The 19,719-nt window shown below is 53.4% G+C and overlaps 2 protein-coding genes across 19 annotated transcripts in view; both read left to right on the forward strand.

Moving 5' to 3' along the window:
* Positions 1-17,395, forward strand: part of LOC127039618 (zinc finger protein 2-like) — a 284,621-nt gene extending 267,226 nt beyond the window's left edge. For 5 of the 18 annotated variants that reach the window (XM_050933423.1, XM_050933433.1, XM_050933429.1 and 2 more), the window contains exons 3-6: positions 12,763-12,984; positions 14,501-14,627; positions 16,612-16,725; positions 17,068-17,395. In XM_050933423.1, the coding sequence (XP_050789380.1) occupies positions 14,594-14,627; positions 16,612-16,725; positions 17,068-17,390 (471 nt within the window). In that variant the 5' untranslated portion in view covers positions 12,763-12,984; positions 14,501-14,593 and the 3' untranslated portion in view covers positions 17,391-17,395. Of the gene's footprint in view, positions 1-4,128; positions 4,325-4,564; positions 4,638-5,813; positions 5,845-6,446; positions 6,535-7,198; positions 7,336-8,593; positions 8,892-12,762; positions 12,985-14,500; positions 14,628-16,611; positions 16,726-17,067 lie in introns of those variants that run through there. The other 13 variants (XM_050933425.1, XM_050933426.1, XM_050933430.1 and 10 more) reach the window with 11 other exon arrangements.
* Positions 17,391-19,103, forward strand: LOC127039775 (zinc finger protein 436-like; the record flags this gene model as incomplete). Its single annotated transcript, XM_050933633.1, has 2 exons — positions 17,391-17,608; positions 18,027-19,103. Coding segments are annotated over 2 exons (714 nt in total), but the record flags the coding sequence as incomplete, so codon positions are not given.
* Between the last annotated feature and the right edge of the window lie 616 nt (positions 19,104-19,719).

Raw genomic sequence — 19,719 nt, forward strand, 5'->3', positions numbered from 1 at the left:
TAACCGGCCGCCCTGCCCCAGAGGTGGGCGCATCTCAGAGCCTGTTTCAAGCCAGGCGTTTCTGGGTGTGGGGCAGGGCAGCTGAGGTACTCGACATCCTGGTGGTGACTCACTTCCCTGTGGGTGGAGCTGACCTGGGACTCAAAAGGGGAAGCCAGAGCCTGGGGGGTTGGGCGGGGCTGAGATAGGCTATGGTGGAGGGGGGGTCTCTTTGGGGAGCCCCTCCCCTCATCAATCTGTGCTCCCCCTCCCCACCCCTGCTTTGTGGGTAAACCCCTTCCCACGCAGCAACGAGGTGCGTGATACATGGTCCCCCAGCTCCCTCCACCCTGCTGTAACCACCAGACCCCACTCCCCTCCCAGCGCCAGGGAGAGAACTGCGGGAAGGAACCAGACACAGACAGCTTGTTTGCTCAGGAAGGCGCCCCGTCAGCCGGCGTGGCAGCCCTTTTATTCTTTCTGGTTACATTGTCAGCATGAATCAGCATGAATCACAGCCTTGTTTACTTGTTTCTTACTGGCGGAGGATCTCCCTTATCTCCCTGCTTCTCACCCGCTGCTTGCAAGCGTGACGTGCTATGTTTTTCATTCTACTCAGGCATGTAGTGCTGTACTTGCCTGGTCTTATGATCAGGGGGGGTAACGGGGGGTTGCAGGGATTAACTATCTGGTGGTTTGCCAGCCAGGATCAATCCCTACATCTCCCCCTTTACTTTTTAGAAGGGAAGGGCAGGTTTTTTTCCTGCCCAGGGGCACCCTTGGGTGCACAATGAAATTAAGGAGGGAATACACTGAACGCCACAGCAGGTGAGTATGAGGAACAAAAGGCAAAGTCCTCCATAGGTTATTACTTGATGTAACCAACCCCATCCTGGTAGCCAGCTAGATAGCCAGTCCCACCAGGAGGAGAATGGGTCATTGTGAATTCGAATTTGAGCAGTAAGATTTTTAATTACAGCTATTTGATTATTAATAGCATGGGAGTGATCAGAAATATTAAAACAACACATATCATTAATTTTTTCACAGCCATAGTCATGTAGCAAAAGAAGATAATCAATAGCAGCTCTATTTTGCAAAATTCCATGGCGCAGCTCTGTTTGCTCCTCATTAAGCAAGGCCACTGCAATAGACGTGGCGTTAAGAGCTTTAACCGCTGAGCAAGCTAACCGATTAAGATTTCTACTATTACTGATTGTTAAGCCAGGTATACCAATCAAAGAGGCAGCTAATGCCACATACTCAGTTTTGGACAAGAGCTCGACCTTAGAGTCGCAATCAGCGGACAGCTGGGTATACGAACGTCTTGCTCGTGGTGCATGCTCAGACCGGGGAGCAAGAATAAGTGACAGGCGGCTAACACAGCAATAGGTGCCATCAGTTAAATTAGCCGGAATATAATTAAAGGTGCGGTCAGAACAAGTCCAAAACCATCCAGGGGGCAACATTATATATTTATAAAGATAAGAGATATTATAGTGCCTGGAACAGTTAAGGGGGGTGGCAGGAAGAGAAACACAAGTGTGTGCTGTGCAATTGGTCATACGTGCACAGCTGGCATTTAAATCAGCAACATAAGGGGTAAGTAACTGAACAGCTCCATTTGGGAGGCGTTGGGACTGGGGTCCCCAATTATGATAGGCTGAATAGCCCAGATTTTTAATTGTGGTATTACTTTCTAGGCTGGAGTAAAACCAGGTACTTTTTTCTATTTCATTGGCATTATGGCAAACTGGGATTAGGCACGTACCAAGTAATTGTCCCACTGCCGTTTGTTGGGACAAACAAAATTCAGTACGATTAATGGATAGGGCTAGGACCTCCCATACATTAGCAACCGGGGCATGGGTTTGTGTCCCCACCTCGGCACAAGCCTGGATCATGTCCGCCAAGGAGTACTGCGCGCGGTGAATAACTGATTGGAGAATACGGCGACAGTCGGCATTAGCCTGCTCTGCCGACAGCCGACGAATTAGTTCTTCTTGGGCTTCTGGGTTATCAATTGGACGGGAAATGGCTTCTTTTAATCTATCTACAAACTGGTGAAAAGCCTCAGAGGACCCCTGTCTAATACTAGTGAAGGACGACAAGGGCTTGCCAGTTATGGGAACGCGACGAAACGCCCGCATGACGGAAAGTGCGGTGCGTTTGAAAGACTCTGCCGGGAGCACCAATTGCGCATCCACCTCTGCAAACTGCCCCGACCCATAAATTTGTTCAGGAGTATTCAGTGCAGAGGAGCAAGCCAATGCTGCAGCCCGGAACTCACTGTCCCATACACAGTACTGGGCAGGAGATAAAATCATTCGGAACAGGTGTTTCCAATCTGTTGGCAACATAACATAGACTGTACCCAGCCCCTCAATGAGACCCTCCACATAAGTGGAGCGAAGGCCAGATTGGCGGATCCCGTTATTTAGCTCGCTAATAACCTTGAACGGTAACGGGTGATGTGTAGCAACTGTCTCTCTGGCGTCGTTCAAGGCATAAGTAACTGGGTAAAGGGCCGGGAGGTCTCCCTCCCATTCCTCCAATAAGGGGGAGGCGTCTATCGCCATCGCCTGCTGAATAGCGGCTTGTACCGCGCTCTGAGCCGGCGAGGGCGAAAGAGAGGAGGGCGACGGCGAATCAGAGAGGGTAGGACTGGGGGCCATCGCCCACGCCCGAGGGGCAGGACAGGGGGTTTTAGGTTCCGTGATACAGGACGGAGGTGCGGTAGGGGTGGGAGAGGCAAGCGGGGGCGCCTCCTTTCGCAAACGCCCGATTGCCTCTGCACAATGTTGCCACAGCAAAATGTGTTGGATGGGTGCTCGCGGTTCTTTTAGGAATCGCTCACCCACAGTCTGCCAATCGGAAACCTCGAGAGACCCTCTCTCGGGGTACCAAGGGCATTTAACCTCTATGACATGGAGTAAATTTTCCACATGTCGCTGCGATGCTGCTGTGCGACCGGTTACCTTGAGTAACTGAACCAGCTCTTTCGCATGAGCCTTCTGTTGCACGGACAAATCCCCCCCCATACTCACGAGGGAGTGCGCGACTACGCACTGAGGTGCACCACGGCTTGGCCAGCCGGTGGGTACGGAGGGCTGGTATCACGTCGGGGTCACCAGATGCGGGAAGGAACCAGACACAGACAGCTTGTTTGCTCAGGAAGGCGCCCCGTCAGCCGGCGTGGCAGCCCTTTTATTCTTTCTGGTTACATTGTCAGCATGAATCAGCATGAATCACAGCCTTGTTTACTTGCTTCTTACTGGCGGAGGATCTCCCTTATCTCCCTGCTTCTCACCCGCTGCTTGCAAGCGTGACGTGCTATGTTTTTCATTCTACTCAGGCATGTAGTGCTGTACTTGCCTGGTCTTATGATCAGGGGGGGTAACGGGGGGTTGCAGGGATTAACTATCTGGTGGTTTGCCAGCCAGGATCAATCCCTACAGAGAACCCAGGAGTCCTGGCCCCCAGCCCCCCCTGCTCTGACCCACCAGCCCCCACTCCCCTCCCAGAGCCGGGGAGAGAACCCAGGAGTCCTGGCTCCCAGCCCCCCTGCTCTAACCACCAGCCCCCACTCCCCTCCCAGAGCCGGGAAGAGAACCCAGGCGTCCTGGCTCCCAGGCCCTCCCCCTCACCTGTATTGGACCCTCCCCCACTCAAGGCTTTCCCCCCCCCTTGGTCTCTTCCCACTGCTGCCCCAATGGTTTCACCCACCTGTCGGGGCCCCCCATTTCCTTTTTGGAATCTTCCACAATAACCCCCCCTCTTGGGTCCCCTTACATGGTTCCTCCCTCCCCATTGGCCACGCACCCCGTTCGCCCCGCCCCTTCCTCCCATTGGTCTCTCCCTCCGCTCCCCTCGCTCGGTCACGGGACCTCTCTCTGAGTATCAGTCTCCTCCGGGCCGGATCTTCTTCCCGACGGGCACGTGATCAAGCCGGCTGCGTGACGTCAGTCACATGACACGTGTTCCTCCGCCCTGGCCTTATCCTTCCGCCAGCTGATTTCTTGGTCAGCTCCCCGAATGGCCACGCCCCCTTCCACAGTGGTCACGCCCCCTCCCCACCGCCCCCTCCCTGGAGTCCTGGCCCCTCCCGCTTATTGGCCGCGGCTCCGTCTCTCCCCCTCCCCCGCCCGCAATATTTTGTTTTGGTGTCAAACTGCCACGCAGCTGGCGCACCGTACGCTACGTGGGGCTCTGTGAATCGCGGCTGTGCGGTTTCCGGCGACGTGGGGAAAGGCCTGGCCTGCGCTATTAGCGTAGCCCCGCCAAGTCCGGCATGAGTCAGGCGGAAGCGGGACTTACGTCCTTTTCGTAGCCCCGGAACACGGGGGTAGGTGGAAGATCAGCCCCTTTACGCCAGGGGCGTAGCTGCGAGGGCGTAAAGAACCCGGCAGTTACGCTAGCGGCGTAGGTGGTGGCGGCGGTTGCGCCAGTGGCGCCCGAAATGAGGGGCGGTTCGGGCCGCGGTTACGCCGGTGGCGCAGGGCGCTGACGCAGGTCGGGCGGTCGGCCGTTACGCCAGCGGCAGAGGGCTGGCGGTGGTTACGCTAGCGGCGCAGGGAGCCGACGCAGGTCGGGCGGTCGGCCGTTACGCCAGCGGCGCAGGGCCGGCGGTGGTTACGCTAGCGGCGCAGGGAGCTGAGGTAAGACGGGCGGCGGTTACGCTAACGGCGCAGGGAGGACGCAGGGCGGGCGGCGGTTACGCCAGCGGCGCAGCGAGCCGAGGCAGGGCGGGGGGCGGCCGTTACGCCAGCGGCGCAGGCCAGGTGGCGGTTACGCCAGCGGCGCAGGGAGCCGAGGCAGGGCGGGCGGCTGGCGGTTACGCTAACGGCGCAGGGAGCCGAGGCAGGGCGGGCGGGCGGGCGGCCGTTACGCCAGCGGCGCAGGGCCGGCGGTGGTTACTAGCGGCGCAGGGAGCTGAGGCAAGACAGGCGGCGGTTACGCTAACGGCGCAGGGAGCTGAGGCAGGGCGGGCGGCTGGCGGTTACGCTAGCGGCGCACGGCGGGCGACGGGTACGCTAACGGCGCAGGGAGCCGAGGCAGGGCGGGCGTGCGGCCGTTACGCCAGCGGCGCAGGGAGCTGAGGCAAGACGGGCGGCGGTTACGCTAACGGCGCAGGGAGGACGCAGGTTACGCCAGCGGCGCAGGGAGCCGAGGCAGGGCGGGCGGCTGGCGGTTACGCTGGCGGCGCAGGGTGCTGACGCAGGTCGGGCGGTCGGCCGTTACGCCAGCGGCGCAGGGCTGGCGGTGGTTACGCCAGCGGCGCAGGGAGTCGAGGTAGGGCGGGCGGGCGGCCGTTACGCCAGCGGCGCAGGGAGCTGAGGCAAGACAGGCGGCGGTTACGCTAACGGCGCAGGGAGGACGCAGGGCGGGCGGCGGTTACGCCAGCGGCGCATTACAGCCGTTGTTTACGCCGGCGGCGCAGCGAGCCGAGGCAGGGGGGGGGGGCTGGCGGTTACGCTGGCGGTGCACGGCGGGCGACGGTTACGCTAACGGCGCAGGGAGCCGAGGCAGGGCGGGCGGCTGGCGGTTACGCTAACGGCGCAGGGAGCCGAGGCAGGGCGGGTGGCCCTGTTAAGAAGCCGCCCGGTTAACCACACGCCTCATTTGGAACTGGAAGTTCCTGGCCTAGGCCGCCCAGATGGAAGCCCCCACCGGGGGGAGGGGCGCAGGGCGGGGTATCGCAGGGGCTTGTGGGAGTTGTAGTGCGCCGGGCCTACAACTCCCATCAGCCCCCGCGGACCCAGCGGGCGCGGCTTTGGGCGCGACAGGCTCCGCTCGCAGGGCGGGGCCAGGAGCGGAAGTGACGTCAGCGATTCTGGGGTCGCCCGCGGTAACCGGCAGAGTCGGGTGTCTTGGGCGCGAGGCGCTGCAGTCTCGGGACGTGGGGCCCCCACGGCGAACCCGCCCCCCCCTCGGGTGTCTGGGACCGTCCCCCTCCCCCCTACGGGCTCCCACAGCCCCCCCCGTCGCCCCACGGGCCCCGCCCGGCCACAGCCCCCCCTGCCCAGCCACAGCCCCCCCATCCCCCCACTTCCTCCCTGGCACGCCCAGCGCATCTTCCCGCCCTCCCCCACGGGCTCCCACAGCTCCCTCTGCTCTGTGACAGCCCCCCACCTTCCCGCCTCCCCCCAGCATGTTTTTCCTTCCCCCCCTGCCCAGCCACAGCCCTCCTATCCCCCCGCTCCCCACCGGCACCCCCAGTGTGTCTTTCCTCCCCCGCATGGGCTCCCACAGCCCCCCCGCCCAGCCACAGCCGCCCATCCCCCCACGGGCCCCGCCTGGCCACAGCCCCCCCGCCCCCCACGGGCCCCGCCCGCCACAGCCCCATCTGCGCGCCCAGCTCATCTTCCCCCCCCACGGGCTCCCACAGCCCCCCCATCCCAGCTACAGCCACAGCCGCCCCACCCTCCCGCTTCCCCCTGGCACCTCCAGCTCTCCTTTCCTCCCCCCCACGGGCTCCCACAGCCCCCCCATCCCAGCTACAGCCCCCCCTCACCCAGCCACAGCCCAGTCGGACAGAGACTCCCAGAGCCAGGGGTGGGGGCAGGGCCGAGGGTGTGAAATCGGGGTCAGGTGGGGGTGGGGCAGAGGGTGTGAAATGAGGGGGATCAGGGAGGGGGGAGGGGGCAGAGGCTGTGAAATGGGGGAGTCAGAGATGGGGGAGGGGGCAGAGGGTGTGAGATGGAGGGGTCAGGGATGGGGAAGGAGCAGAGGGTGTGAAATGGGGGGGTCAGGGAGGGGGCAGAGGGTGTGAAATGGGGGAGTCAGAGATGGAGGGTTGGGGAGAGGGCAGAGGGTGTGAGATGGAGGGGTCAGGGATGGGGGAGGAGCAGAGGGTGTGAAATGGGGGGTCAGGGAGGGGGGAGGGGGCAGAGGGTGTGAGATGGGGGGGATCAGGCGGGGGGGATGGGAAGCTGTTCCTGTGAATCCCTCTCAGCACATGGGGAGCGAGGGGGGCGGACGGAGGTTCGATCCCCCGGCTGCAATGATCCCTTTAAAAGGAGTCTGGCCGCTTCCTTCCTGAGCCACGTTTCTGGTAGATGTGTGTTAATCCGGAGTCACTGCAAGGCAGAACAGGGAGTGACTCCAGATTAACATGGGGGCAGATAAGATCAGGGCATGTCCTGGTGGGGAGGGGGTTTCAGTTGTTGCCAAAGGGGGGAAAGTGACTCCGTTTCTCTCTATCTCTTTCTCTGCTCAGGATATTGGGGTTGAGCTTTGTGGGTCAGACGCTGTTTCCCGATTGTGGTCTGGGAGCCCAGGCTGAGCAGCTGCTGCTCCCCCAGTGGGATCGGGGCAGGGGAGTGACCATGAGTGAAGCTTCCTGTGCCAGCCAAGGTGAGGATTTTCTTCTGCTGTAATTAGCCCTATAGGTCAACCCAAGGCTCTGCCCACACTGACATCTGAGCTAGAGGTGCCAGGTGATTCATAGAGACCTCAGGGTCTGGGCATGAGAGTGACTCTGCACAAACAGCCCTTCCTCACCCCACATCTCTCCCCCCTTAGCAATTGCAGGAGCCAATCCAGTCATAGGAGAGCGAACCCCCAGGACTGCCTGTCAGCCAGAGGGGGAGAGACAGGGGAAGGGAGACACAAGGATTAAAAGGAGAGAGACTGAAAAGGGCAGTGGGAGGAATAATTGGGGGGAGAGATTCCCAGATCCCCACACACTTAATGCCGCATCCCTGGGCAGATTCACTTTCCTGTGAGCAAAGTGAGTGCAGGAAGAGGAAAAGCCTGTTCCCCCTGCTGTGGGAGTGTGCTGCCCTGGAGACAGTGTCGGGGGAATCCCCCAGGATCGCTCCTTTTTGTTCTGCGCTTCTCTCCCATCCGGTTCCCAGACCTTGTTACTGGGAGGGTTTCAAAATGTCTCGGTGGTTTAGTGCTCGTGGAAGGGGCCGGTTAGTGCTGTAATAAAGTGGCCAAACATTTCCCCCGCATAGAGTCGTAGAACTGTGGGGCTGAAATGAACCGTGAGAGGGCAGCTAGTCCGGCCCCCAGCACTCAGCTGTTTGTCTTACCTGTCCTTAAAAACCTCCAGTGATGGGGATTCCACTGCCTCTCTTGCTAATGTATTCCGGTGCTTCATCCGTTTTTTCACAATTGATTCAGATTCAGTTTGTGATCCACTGTAGCCCCCGATCATTTTCAGTAGTACTAACCCCTGCCCAACTACTCCCCACTTTGTAGTGGTGCATTTGGTTTTCCTTTCCTAAGTCTAGTACTTTCACTTGTCTTTATTGAATTTCATCTTGTTCATTCAGCCCATTTCTCCTGTGTGTAAATGTTATCTTGAATTCTAATCCTGTCCTCCAACACGCTTGCAGCCCCTCGCAGCTGCTGCTATCTGCATATTTAGACAGCATGCTCTCCAGTCCGTTATCCGAGTAATGAGTGAAAATATTGACTATATCAGATCCAGGACTGGCCCCTGGGCACCCCATTGTATACATCCTCCCATTGGACAGTGAACCGCTAATGATTACTGTCTGAGTAGAGTCTTCCAACAACATTTTCACCCATTTTATAACACTCTCATGTGCACCACATTTCCCTGGTTCACTGTGAGAATGTCATGGGGGCCTGTGTCAAAAGCCAGACCAAAATCAAGATATGTCCTATCTACAGTGTCCCGTGGATCCGTAAGTCCAGTACCCCTGTGAAAGCAGGAAATGAGATTGACTTGGCATTATTTGTTTTTGAAAATCCAGGCTGGCTTTAAATTATCACATTCCTGTCCTCTAGGTGCTTGCAAATTGATTGTTTAATAATTTGTTCATTCCAGGTATCTAAGGAAGGCTTGACTTTATTCCTCAGTTCTGTTTTAAAAGATGGGTACAATGTTTGCCCATCTCCAGTCTTCACCGTTCTCCAGGTGTTCTCAAAGATGATTGGTAATGTTTCCCAGATTGCCTCAGCTAATTCCTTGAGCTAAGGCTAATTTAATGGTTGACTTTAATATATCTAATGTATCTACATATTTTGTATCCTGTTCTTTCCCTATTGTGGTGTCTGTTTCTTCCTCTTCTTCATTAATAATAATTACCTGAATAGTTAAGGACAACCTGGGGAATTATAGACCAATCAGCTTCTTTTAATTCCCCGGAAAGATAATGGAACAAATAATTAAGCAATCATTTAGCAAACACCTAGAAGATAATAAGGTGATAAGTAACAGTCAGCATGGATTTGTGAGGAACAAATTGTGTCAAAGCACCCTAATGTTTTTTTTCTGACAGGATAACAAGCTTGTGGATAGAGGGGAAGCGGTAGACATGGTATATCGTGACTTCAGTAATGCTTTTGATGCTGTCTTGCATGACCTTCTCCTAAATAAAGTAGAGAAGTACAACTGGAACAGAACTACCATTAAGTGGGTGCGTAGCTGGTTGGAAAACTGTCCCCAGAGAGTGGTTCTCAGTGGTTGACACTCAAGCTGGAAGGGCATATCGATTGGGGTCCCACTGGGATCAGTTCAGGGTCCGGTTCTGTTCAATATCTTTGTCAGTGATATAGATAATGGCATAGAGAGGACACTTAAAAAGTTTGTGGACCACACCAAGCTGGGAGGGGTTGCAAGTGCTTTGGAAGATAGGATTAAAATTTAAAATGATCTGGACAAAATGGTCTGAAGTAAATAGGATGAAATTTAAGAACATAAGAACGGCCGTACTGGGTCAGACCAAGGGTCCATCCGGCCCAGCATCCTATCTGCCCACAGTGGCCAATGCCAGGTGCCCCAAGGGAGTGATCTCTCTCCTGCCATCCATCTCCACTCTCTGACAAACAGAGGCTAGGGACACCATTCCTTACCCATCCTGGCTAATAGCCATTAATGCGCTTAACCTCCATGAATTTATCTAGTTCTCTTTTAAACCCCGTTATAGTCCTAGCCTTCACAACCTCCTCAGGCAAGGAGTTCCACAGGTTGACTGTGCGGTGTGTGAAGAACTTCCTTTTATTTGTTTTAAACCTGCTGCCCATTAATTTCATTTGGTGGCCCCTAGTTCTTGTAATATGGGAACAAGTAAATAACTTTTCCTTATTCACTTTCTGCACATCACTCATGATTTTATAGACCTCTATCATATCCCTCCTTAGTCTCCTCTTTTCCAAGCTGAGAAGTCCCAGCTTCTTTAATGTTTCCTCATATGGGACCTGTTCCAAACCCCTAATCATTTTAATTGCCCTTCTCTGTCCAAATAAGGACAAATGTAAAGTGCTCCACTTAGGAACGACCTATCAGTTGCACACATACAGAATGGGAAATGACTGCCTAGGAAGGAGCACTGCCGAAAGGGAGCTGGGGGTCATAGTGGATCACAAGCTAAATATGAGTCAACGGGGTAACCCTGTTGCAAAAAAAGCGAACTTGATTCTGGGCTATATTAGCAGGAGTGTTGTAAGCAAGACACAATAAGTCATTCTTCCGCTCTGCTCTGTGCTGATTAGGCCTCAGGTGGAGTATTGTGTCCAGTTCTGGGTGCCACATTTCAGGAAAGATTTGGAGAAAGTTCACAGAAGAGCAACAAAAATGTTGAAAAGTCTATGAGGGAAGATTGAAAAACTTGGATGTGTTTAGTGTGGAGAAGAGAAGAGAGGGGACATAACAGTTTTCAAGCATGTAAAAGGTTGTTACAAGGAGGAAGGAGAAAAATTGTTCTCATTAACGTCTCAGGACAAGGACAATGGGCTTAAATTGCAGCTGTGAAAATAGAATGAATTATATTGTAAAAATAAGACTGGATTAAAGAAATGTTGTATGTACCTTTAAGCAGAATTAAGAAACGTTGAAATACAGGTGCCAGGAAAAGAAACATTAGGCATAAATAATGGTGCTAATGGCGAAACATTAACAGAAGATCGGTAATAGTTAGTAAGGAAATAAGATATGCATGTCTAGCTCAGGTAAACTTATCACGTTCTGCTTCCTTAGTTATCTTGTTCAGTTCTCGCCCTTTTATCTGTATGAACAAGATAGTTTGTGTCTTGCATGGTGCTCACATTATCTGGGTGTTAGTAGCAGAGAGCTGTGCTAATAAAACAGAGTGGTCTGACAAACTGTGAGTCCTGAGTCTATTTTTGACACAGCAAAGGTGGTTTAGGTTGGACATTAGGAAAAACTTCCTAACTGTCGGGGTGGTTAAGCACTGGAATAAATTGTCTAGGGAGGCTGTGAAATATCGGTCACTGGAGATTTTTAAGAGCAAGTTGGATAAGACACCTCTCAGGGATGGTCTAGCTAATACTTAGTCCTGCCATGAGTGCAGAGAATTGGGCTAGAGACCTCTCGAGGTTCCTTCCTATCATTATGAAGCGGAATTCACCAAGCGTTGGATTGTTCACCCACTAATAGGGAAAGTGAGCTGGTTTTAGACCGTCGTGAGACAGGTTAGTTTTGTCCTACTGATGATGTGTTGTTGCAATGTGATTCTATGCTTGTGCTGTTCTTTTGTACTCACCCATAGCAATTTGTCCATGATTGAAATTTTTGTAGGATTTCTTTTTATTGTCTCGTCGTTAAAGAGCGCATAATGGAGTCATATTGGCAGCTTACTATTCTTTCCGTCTTTCCTTCGCATTGTGATCGTTTGCTGTTGCTTGTTTAGTCCTGTCTCTGAGAAACTGCCAGCTCTCCTGAGCTCTATTCTCCTTAGAATTTTGTTCACATGGCACCTCGCTGTGATGGGTTTGGCCCTTTGGGGTGTCACCTGACGTGCTGGGGTGCCACTGAGGCAGCCTGTTCTGCCAGCCTGGGTGCCCTTTACCTGGCCGGGTTAGGCTCACAAGCCTCTTCCAGCCAAGCACGCGGCAGAGCCACGCCCAGCTTCACAGAGAGACAGATCCGCCCTGGAAAGATTCAGCCTTAGGGTCTTGCCCCAACACTCTGGTGCCCGCTCCTTTTAAGGGGTACAGACCCAAAGGTTTTATGAAAATCGTCCCCTCCATCAATGTAGAGGGAGATATGCACAACTTCTCCCCTCCCCCCCCGTTAAATTACATAAACTGGGTTATATTATAAACAAGAAAGAAGTTTATTAACCACAAAAGGTGAATTTTAAGTGAATGTAAGAGAGAACAGACAGAACAAAGCAGAATATGCAAGTTAAGCTCAATCTACTTAAAAACAGGTTACACAATGTAATTTTTTACCCTAAATGTTATTTGAGGCAGGTTGCAAAGTTTCTATGGTTCAGAATTCCAGTTATGTTTCTGTTCAGACTGGACCCCTGTCTCAGTCTGGACTCCCTCCTGGCCTTGGCTTCAGGTGGCTTTAGCAGTCTTTCTTCTTGGGCAGACAGGCCACGGAGAAGAGGAGTCTCGTTTGCCTTTCTCTCCACCCTTAAATGGGATTTACACAAGGCAGGAATCTTTTGTTTCTCAAACTTGACCTCTTGCCCCACCCTTCCCTTCCCATGGAAAGTTACAAGAAGTCCCAGGTAATGTTGAGTATCGGGTGACAAGACCACCTTACTCGGTAGTGTCACAGCGTCCATGAGTCAGTGGCAGTACGGAGTCTTTTCACAGTCCATTGTCCTGTCCTCCCACCGGTTAGTCAGCATCAACCCTGAAATGCCTGTCCCCCTGGTTACTACGTCCATCTTCTGAAGCAAACGTGTCCCCAACACATTCCAAGAGCTCATTAGACACTTTGTGTCTGTTTGAATTCCTTTTCTAACAGGTGTCTGGGTAGTTCAAGTCCCGTGTCTTCCCCCCGTCCCATTACTAATTGTGTTTTGAATATTTCTCTTATTTGCATGACAGAGTCGAGAACATCCATCTGCGAGGAAAGAGCCGGGGGGAATTGTGATGTGACGTGACTGTCCTGTTCTGACACGTCCCCTTCATGCCCTGACAGGCTGCAGTGTCACGTCCCATCCTCCCAGGGAAGAGAGATGGCTGCCGTGGGGCCAGCTCAGATAGGGATTATCGGGCAGTTGCTGGTGGGCTCCTGTTGGCAGCAGAAAGGCTGTAAAGCCATAGGAGGTGGGTACTTCTGAGGGTGGTTAGGAGGTGGGAGGGGGAAGGAAATACCCAGGGTGGAGAAAGGGATGGGGAGAGGGTGTGACAAACAGGCTGGGATTAGTTTACGGTGGGGCCTAGATTCTAGCAACAGACCCATGGGATTTGTGGATGGCAATTCCCTAATTTGTCAGTTGTCACGGTGTCCCCGGGCGATGCTCTGGAACTGCACCATACGAGGGCAGTCAGGACTCTAGGGGAGCCTCCTCTCTCTGAGCAGACTGTCACCAGGGCTTCAACCTTCCTGGGTCTGACCTCGAGCATTCACAGCAGCCCCTTCCACACGGTGGCTTCCCACAGCGAGTCTGCCCAGGCGGGGTCCTGGGGAAGCCAGAGGGCCCTGCTCCCCAACTCCGCAGTGAGATGTGACTCTCAGCCAGCCAGTAAAACAGAAGGTTTATTAGACAACAGGAACACGGTCCAGACCAGAGCTACTAGGTACAGGAAACAGGAGCCCTAAGTCAGGTCCATCATGGGAGGGTTAGGGAGCCCGGAACCCAGTTCTGGGCCTCCCTCCATTTCCCCAGCCAGCTTCAAACTGAAACTCCCTCCAGCCCCTGCTCTGGCCTTTGTCTATTTCCTGGGCTAGGAGGCCACCTGATCTCTTTGTTCTCCAACACCTTCAGTTGGCACCTTGCAGGGGAGGAGGGGCCCAGGCCATCAGTTGCCCAGACAGGGTGTTGGCCATTCTTTGTGCAGACAGCATCACACTGGCCCTCTAGGGCTCTACAACAATCACACACCCTGGTCCCCCCACCTAGATACTTTAGAAAGGCATAGGGGAAACTGAGGCACCCACAAAATATTCAGAGACAACATTAAGAACATTCTCACTTCGGCACAGTGGGCTCCTGTTGGCGGGAGAAGGGCAGTAAAGACATAGGAGGTGGGTGCTTCTGGGGGTAGTCAGGAGCTGGGAGGGGGCAGGAAATACCCAGGGTGGAGAAAGGGAGAGAGAGAGGGTGTGACAAACCAGCTGGGATTTGTTTACGGTGGTGCCTAGATTCTAGCAACAGACCCATGGGGTTTGTGGGTGGAAATTCCCTAATTTGTCAGCCCCCCTGGACTGGGCTGGGGAAATGTACCAGCCTCCAATACTGGAGTCTGAACCTACTAGCCAGAGGGCAACCGCGAGTGAGGCCCGGGGAAGACACCCCATCCCATCCCATCCCATCCCATCCCATCCAAGTGCTGGCACTGGGGAGGCTGTTGGATATCTGCCAGGGGGCTCCATCACCTGAATCAGCCTCTGGCAGGTAGGTGAGTGTTGAATGTGAAGACTCCTCCCATCTCTCTCTGCTAGAAGGGGCGAGGGGCTCTCTGTCTCTCTCTTCCCTCCCCCTGATGCCTCCTGGCTGCTCTGATGGGGAGGGAGTGTGATCCTGCCTCCCAGAGCTTCCATGTGATTGGCCCTCTCCCCTGTGACCGGTGGGGTTGTCACTGGGCAGCAGGTGCAGAGTGGGGGGTCTTTCTCTTTCAGGGGCCGGTGACTTTCGAGGAGGTGGCTGTGTATTTCACCAGGGAAGAGTGGGCTCTGCTGGACCCTGCTCAGAGAGCCCTTTACAGACATGTCATGCAGGAGAACTACAAGAACGTGACCTCGCTGGGTAAGGATTCCCATCCCCTCAGTTCTTAGAAGGGGAAATGAAGAGTTAAGGTTCACAATACACCCTCAGCGTTGCCCTGTTTCAGCGACACCCCGAGAGGCCAGTGAGACGCAGACCAGCGCTCTGCCCTCCCGGCTACAGAACACTTTGGGAGCAGAGCACAGGTGCAGGACAGTGCAGACGCTGACACCATCTCTTTGCTAAGGCAAAACTTGGGATTAGGTCCGATGTAGGGAACAGAAGCTGCCTCCCCCCGTCCTGCGCTCAGATCCTGAGCCTACTGCACACAATCCATCTTGGACTTTCATAATGTCACCACCCCTTTACCCTTCCAATGAGGATTCCTTCTGAGTCCTTGCCTTCACTTACCCCTCACTGAGCCCCAGGGACCCCAGGCATGTATGGCACCAGCCTGCTGACAAACCTTGTGGCAAGAACACACCCTTGTGCGCCTTTATTGATGCTGCCTACACCACTCCGCACTGAAATGAGGAATACCTGTTCCTTCCAGTTTCACGTGCACCTCTCTCGGTGTCACAGCTCTGCCAAGCTAGTCCCTCCACTGTTCATGTAAAGCTACAGCTGGCACAGTGCACGCTGCTGGAGTGCCTGCAAATAAATGCTGGTGTTCACATCTGAGGGACACAACGCACAATGGCATGTGCTAAGTCCTTCCTTCTGTCAATCAAGACATTTTAAGGCCAACGGAGACTATTTGGTCATCTAGTCTGACCTCCTGTGTAATACGGGCCAAGAGAGGTTGTGGGATCCTGGTCACTGGAGGTTTTGAAGAAGAGGTTAAACCGATGGTCTGTGTATACTTGGTCCTGCCTCACGGCTGGAGGATGGACTAACTGACACCTTGAGGTCCTTTTACCCTGTGTGTTTGTTATTTTATGATTCATGCTCCTAGCCCTTCACTTTGACCTTGTCTCCCTCTGGAGAATGGGGGCTTTATTTAGTAGGTTTTTTAATGAAAAATAAGCATGGGTCAGCTTCCCTCTCAATGTGCTTCGTTACTGACTGGGTGTGAAGGAGTGAATTCCTCTCCTGGGATGGAAGTGTAATTCCTGTTGAAGTAGCATAGGCCTGTCTCCATTTACATGGAAACACGATCGAGAACTGTCCGCGTATGAATGCAGCACACTGGACAATGCAAAGCCTCTCTCATGTGGCTGTAAATACCTACTGGCTACAGCACCCCAGAAGAGACGGTGTTTATAAGGAGTCTGAAATCATTGAGACTCGCTGAGGTGCCATCATGACATACAAGGGTGCTGCCTCCAGAATGCCCTGTCTCAGAGTGGTGGAGCTGTGGGGAACACCCTTCCAAACAGCAAAGCCTCGGAAGTAGCACATATTGGGATGTTTGCGCTGCCTTTGGGAGAGACCCTCCCAGTCTGGGTCCCCAGACTGGCCTTGGTGGCCTGTATGTAACTGCAAATATGTTGTAGATTGGGCTGGAGCTCATCTCTTAAGCCTGAGCTGCAGTGTTTACACCAGCGTATGTGTACCCCTGGGGTACGCAGAGGTCTTCCAGAGTTGCTACAGCAAAATCACTAGCCAAGTCAGTACAGAGTAAAATTTCATACAATGACTTGTTTATACTGATCTATATAATACACATTGAAATGTAAGTACAATATTTATATTCCAATTATTTAGTTTATAATGATATGGTAAAAATGAGCAAGTCAGCAAATCATGGTGTGCGGTGACACTTTTGTATTTTATGTCTGATTTTGTAAGCAAGTAGTTTTTAAATGAGGTGTAACTCGGAGGTACGCAAGACAAATCAGACCCCTGAAAGGGGCACAGTAGTGTGGAAAGCCACCGGTCTACACAACTATTTTTAACGTGCTAGCACCTACAGTGGAGCACCCATAGGGAGACACATCTCAAAGAACCATTGTTACTGCACAAGTTGAGTAACTTCTTCTTTTGCATGTTACCTGATCTCACTGGTTTTCTTTCCCCTGAGCAGGGTTCCCAGTTTCCAAACCTGATGTCCTCTCCCAGCTGGAACGAGGGGAAGAGCCGTGGGCCCCAGATCTCCAGGGCTCAGAGGAAAGAGAGATCCTGAGAGGCAGCTGCATGGGTGAGGGATCATTAAACCTACTGAGCTGTTGAAGGAAACAGCTGGGATTCCCAGCAAAGACCTTGTGAGGTCTCTGGGTTCAGGGTGGTCCTCAGCAGGTGTCCTATCCTCAGGGCGGATACTGTTCCTGGCTTCCTACCCATCCTAACTCCTGGCAGTAGTTCTCTCCCCAGACTCCCTTCTCTCTGACTGTTTCGGTGGGAACTGGATGCAGAATTGATCCTCTCCTCTCTCCCCGTTGGAGAAGAATCAGGGACTGAATTTCCCCATCTCCAGCTACTGTCTTGGCTTGTTCCCCCCTTTTCCCTTCCGGTTTCTGAGGTTTTCCTTTCTCTGTCCCAGCAGGTGAGGGGATGGTGAGAGAGACTGTGGAGCAGACGCCTCAGCAGGAAGAGGAGCAAGTGGAAGCACGTGGGGCGTTGTTGCAAAGATGCAAAGGGAGTGTGTCCATGAGTTGTGAGCAGGGAAAAGGCTCTCAGGGGCAGCACAGGCCAGAGAAGTGTCAGGGAAACCAGCCAGCGCAGAAAGTTGGAATATTTGTTAATTATCGGGAAACTCACAAAGGCCTCAAGGAAGCCACGACCCAGCAGAGAATCCTGACGGGAGAGAGAAATAACACGAACTTTGAGTGTGGGAAAAAGTTCAGGAGGCACTTACACCATTAGAAAATCCACACTGGAGTGAGACCCTATGGATGCTGCGAGTGCGGGAAAACCTTCGCTGAGCGCTCAACCTTTATTCGCCATCAGAGGATCCACATCGGAGTGAGACCCTATGGATGCTGCGAGTGCAGGAAAACCTTCGCTGAGCGCTCAACTCTTATTCGCCATCAGAGTATTCACACAGGCGAGAAACCCTATGGATGCTGTGAGTGCGGGAAAACCTTCGCGCAGCGCTCACAACTTCTTAGCCACCAGAGAATACACACTGGAGTGAGACCCTATGGATGCTGCGAGCGTGGGAAAGCCTTCACTGAGCACTCACGCCTTATTCGCCATCAGAGGAGCCACACAGGGGAGAAACCCCATGAATGCTGCGAGTGCGGGAAAAGCTTCGCTCAGCGCTCACACCTTATTCGCCATCAGAAGATCCACACGGGAGAAACCCTATGGATGCTGCGAGTGCGGGAAAACCTTTACTGAGAGCTCGCACCTTATTCACCATCAGAGGAGCCACACGGGGGAGAAACCCTATGGATGCTGCGAGTGCGGGAAAACCTTCACTGACCACTCATGCCTTATTCGCCATCAGAGGAGCCACACAGGGGAGAAACCCTATGGATGCTGCGAATGTGGGAAAACCTTCGCTCGGCGCTCACACCTTATTCGCCATCAGAGGAGCCACACCGGGGAGAAACCTTATGAATGCTGTGAGTGCGGGAAAACCTTTGCTCGGAGTTCACACCTTATTACGCATCAGAGGAGCCACACAGGGGAGAAACCCTACGAATGCCGTGAGTGCGGGAAAGCCTTCACTCAGATCTCGGGCCTTATTTCACATCAGAGGAGCCACACAGGAGAGAAACCTTATGGATGCCGTGAGTGTGGGAAAACCTTTGCTCACTTCTCAAATCTTATTACACATCAGAGGATCCACACAGGGGAGAAACCCTATAAATGCCATGAGTGCGGGAAAACGTTCGCTCAGCACCCACACCTTATTGCCCATCAAAGGATCCACACAGGAGAGAAACCCTATGAATGCCATGAATGCGGGAAAACGTTCACTGCGAGATCAGGCCTTACTACACATCAGAGGAACCACACAGGGGAGAAACCCTATGGATGCTGTGAGTGAGGGAAAACCTTCACTTGGAGATCTGGCCTTATTACACATCAGAGGAGCCACACAGGAGAGAAAACCCTATGAATGCCGTGAGTGCGGGAAATTCTTCCATCATGACTCTTCTCTTATGTATCACCAGAGAAGCTGCAAGGGAGAGAAACACCATGAAAATCTCGTCTGGGTCTCAGAAAAGATGTTTTTTCCCTTTTGCTAATTCCCAAGTAGTGAACTTTAGGTAGCATTTATGGCGTCTCAGCTCTCTCAGGTGAGTTGTCTGCTTTTCCATTTTGCAGCTCACCCTTCCTTGGAGTGAAGCCCACGGTGTTTTTCATCAACCCCTTTGTCCTGCATCATGGAAGTGTGCGTCCCTCCAGGATTGTCCGTCAGCCCCAGGTGGGGGAGCCAGGAGTGACCTTTACTCGGTACATGGAGGTTAAATCTACCTGGGCCTTGGCCGCACTAGGGTTTTCCATGGAGTTAGCTAGATTGAGTTAGGGATCCTGACGTAAAAACACAACTAGTTTTTTCAATGAAGAAAATAGCCCATATAGCGTCCAGGGTAAAGTAGCAAACCTCCTCACCGCCGGACACAACCTCCGTCACTTTTCCTAGTCTAACCAATTTTGGAGCATCACGTTTATACTTTTCCTCCCACTGCAGTGATTGTTAGTCACCAGGTTCCCCCATTAGGGACAGATTGCCTCGTTCCCAGATTGCACTGGGTTCTGCTGAATAGCAGTTGTGTCTTGAACCCTTTTTCCTCAATGTAAATATAACAGAGAAGGATCGGGGATAGAGGGTGTGATGAAGTGGGGATTTTCCCTTGTTATGTTGTATGTGAGCCTATGTGAGTTTTACGTGAATATTGTGTGCCTCAGTTTCCCTGTGTGCTGCACCAATACCTCGGTGGTGGGAATAAGGGTGTGTGACTGTGACAAAGTGGGAATGTTCTCAATGTTTTCTTTGAACACTGGGTGGGTGCCTGTGGCACAGCAAGGAGTGGGGAGTGTTGACCTGGGAAGGTAGCAGGGGAGGTTTATTGGGACTGGCTGCACTGGGGATGGGAGACTTTCCTTGAGGGAAGCTATCTGTGCATGTAACATGAGAACCCAGGAGGGAGGTTGGAGCCAGGTGACACCTCTGCTTGGGAAACTGGACAAAGGCTGGGGGAGGAGCTGGGGGGAGGCTGGGTGAGAGGCTGGAGGGAGG

Source organism: Gopherus flavomarginatus, chromosome 23 (genome assembly GCF_025201925.1).
Source record: "Gopherus flavomarginatus isolate rGopFla2 chromosome 23, rGopFla2.mat.asm, whole genome shotgun sequence".
Classification (NCBI taxonomy): Eukaryota; Metazoa; Chordata; order Testudines; family Testudinidae; genus Gopherus; species Gopherus flavomarginatus.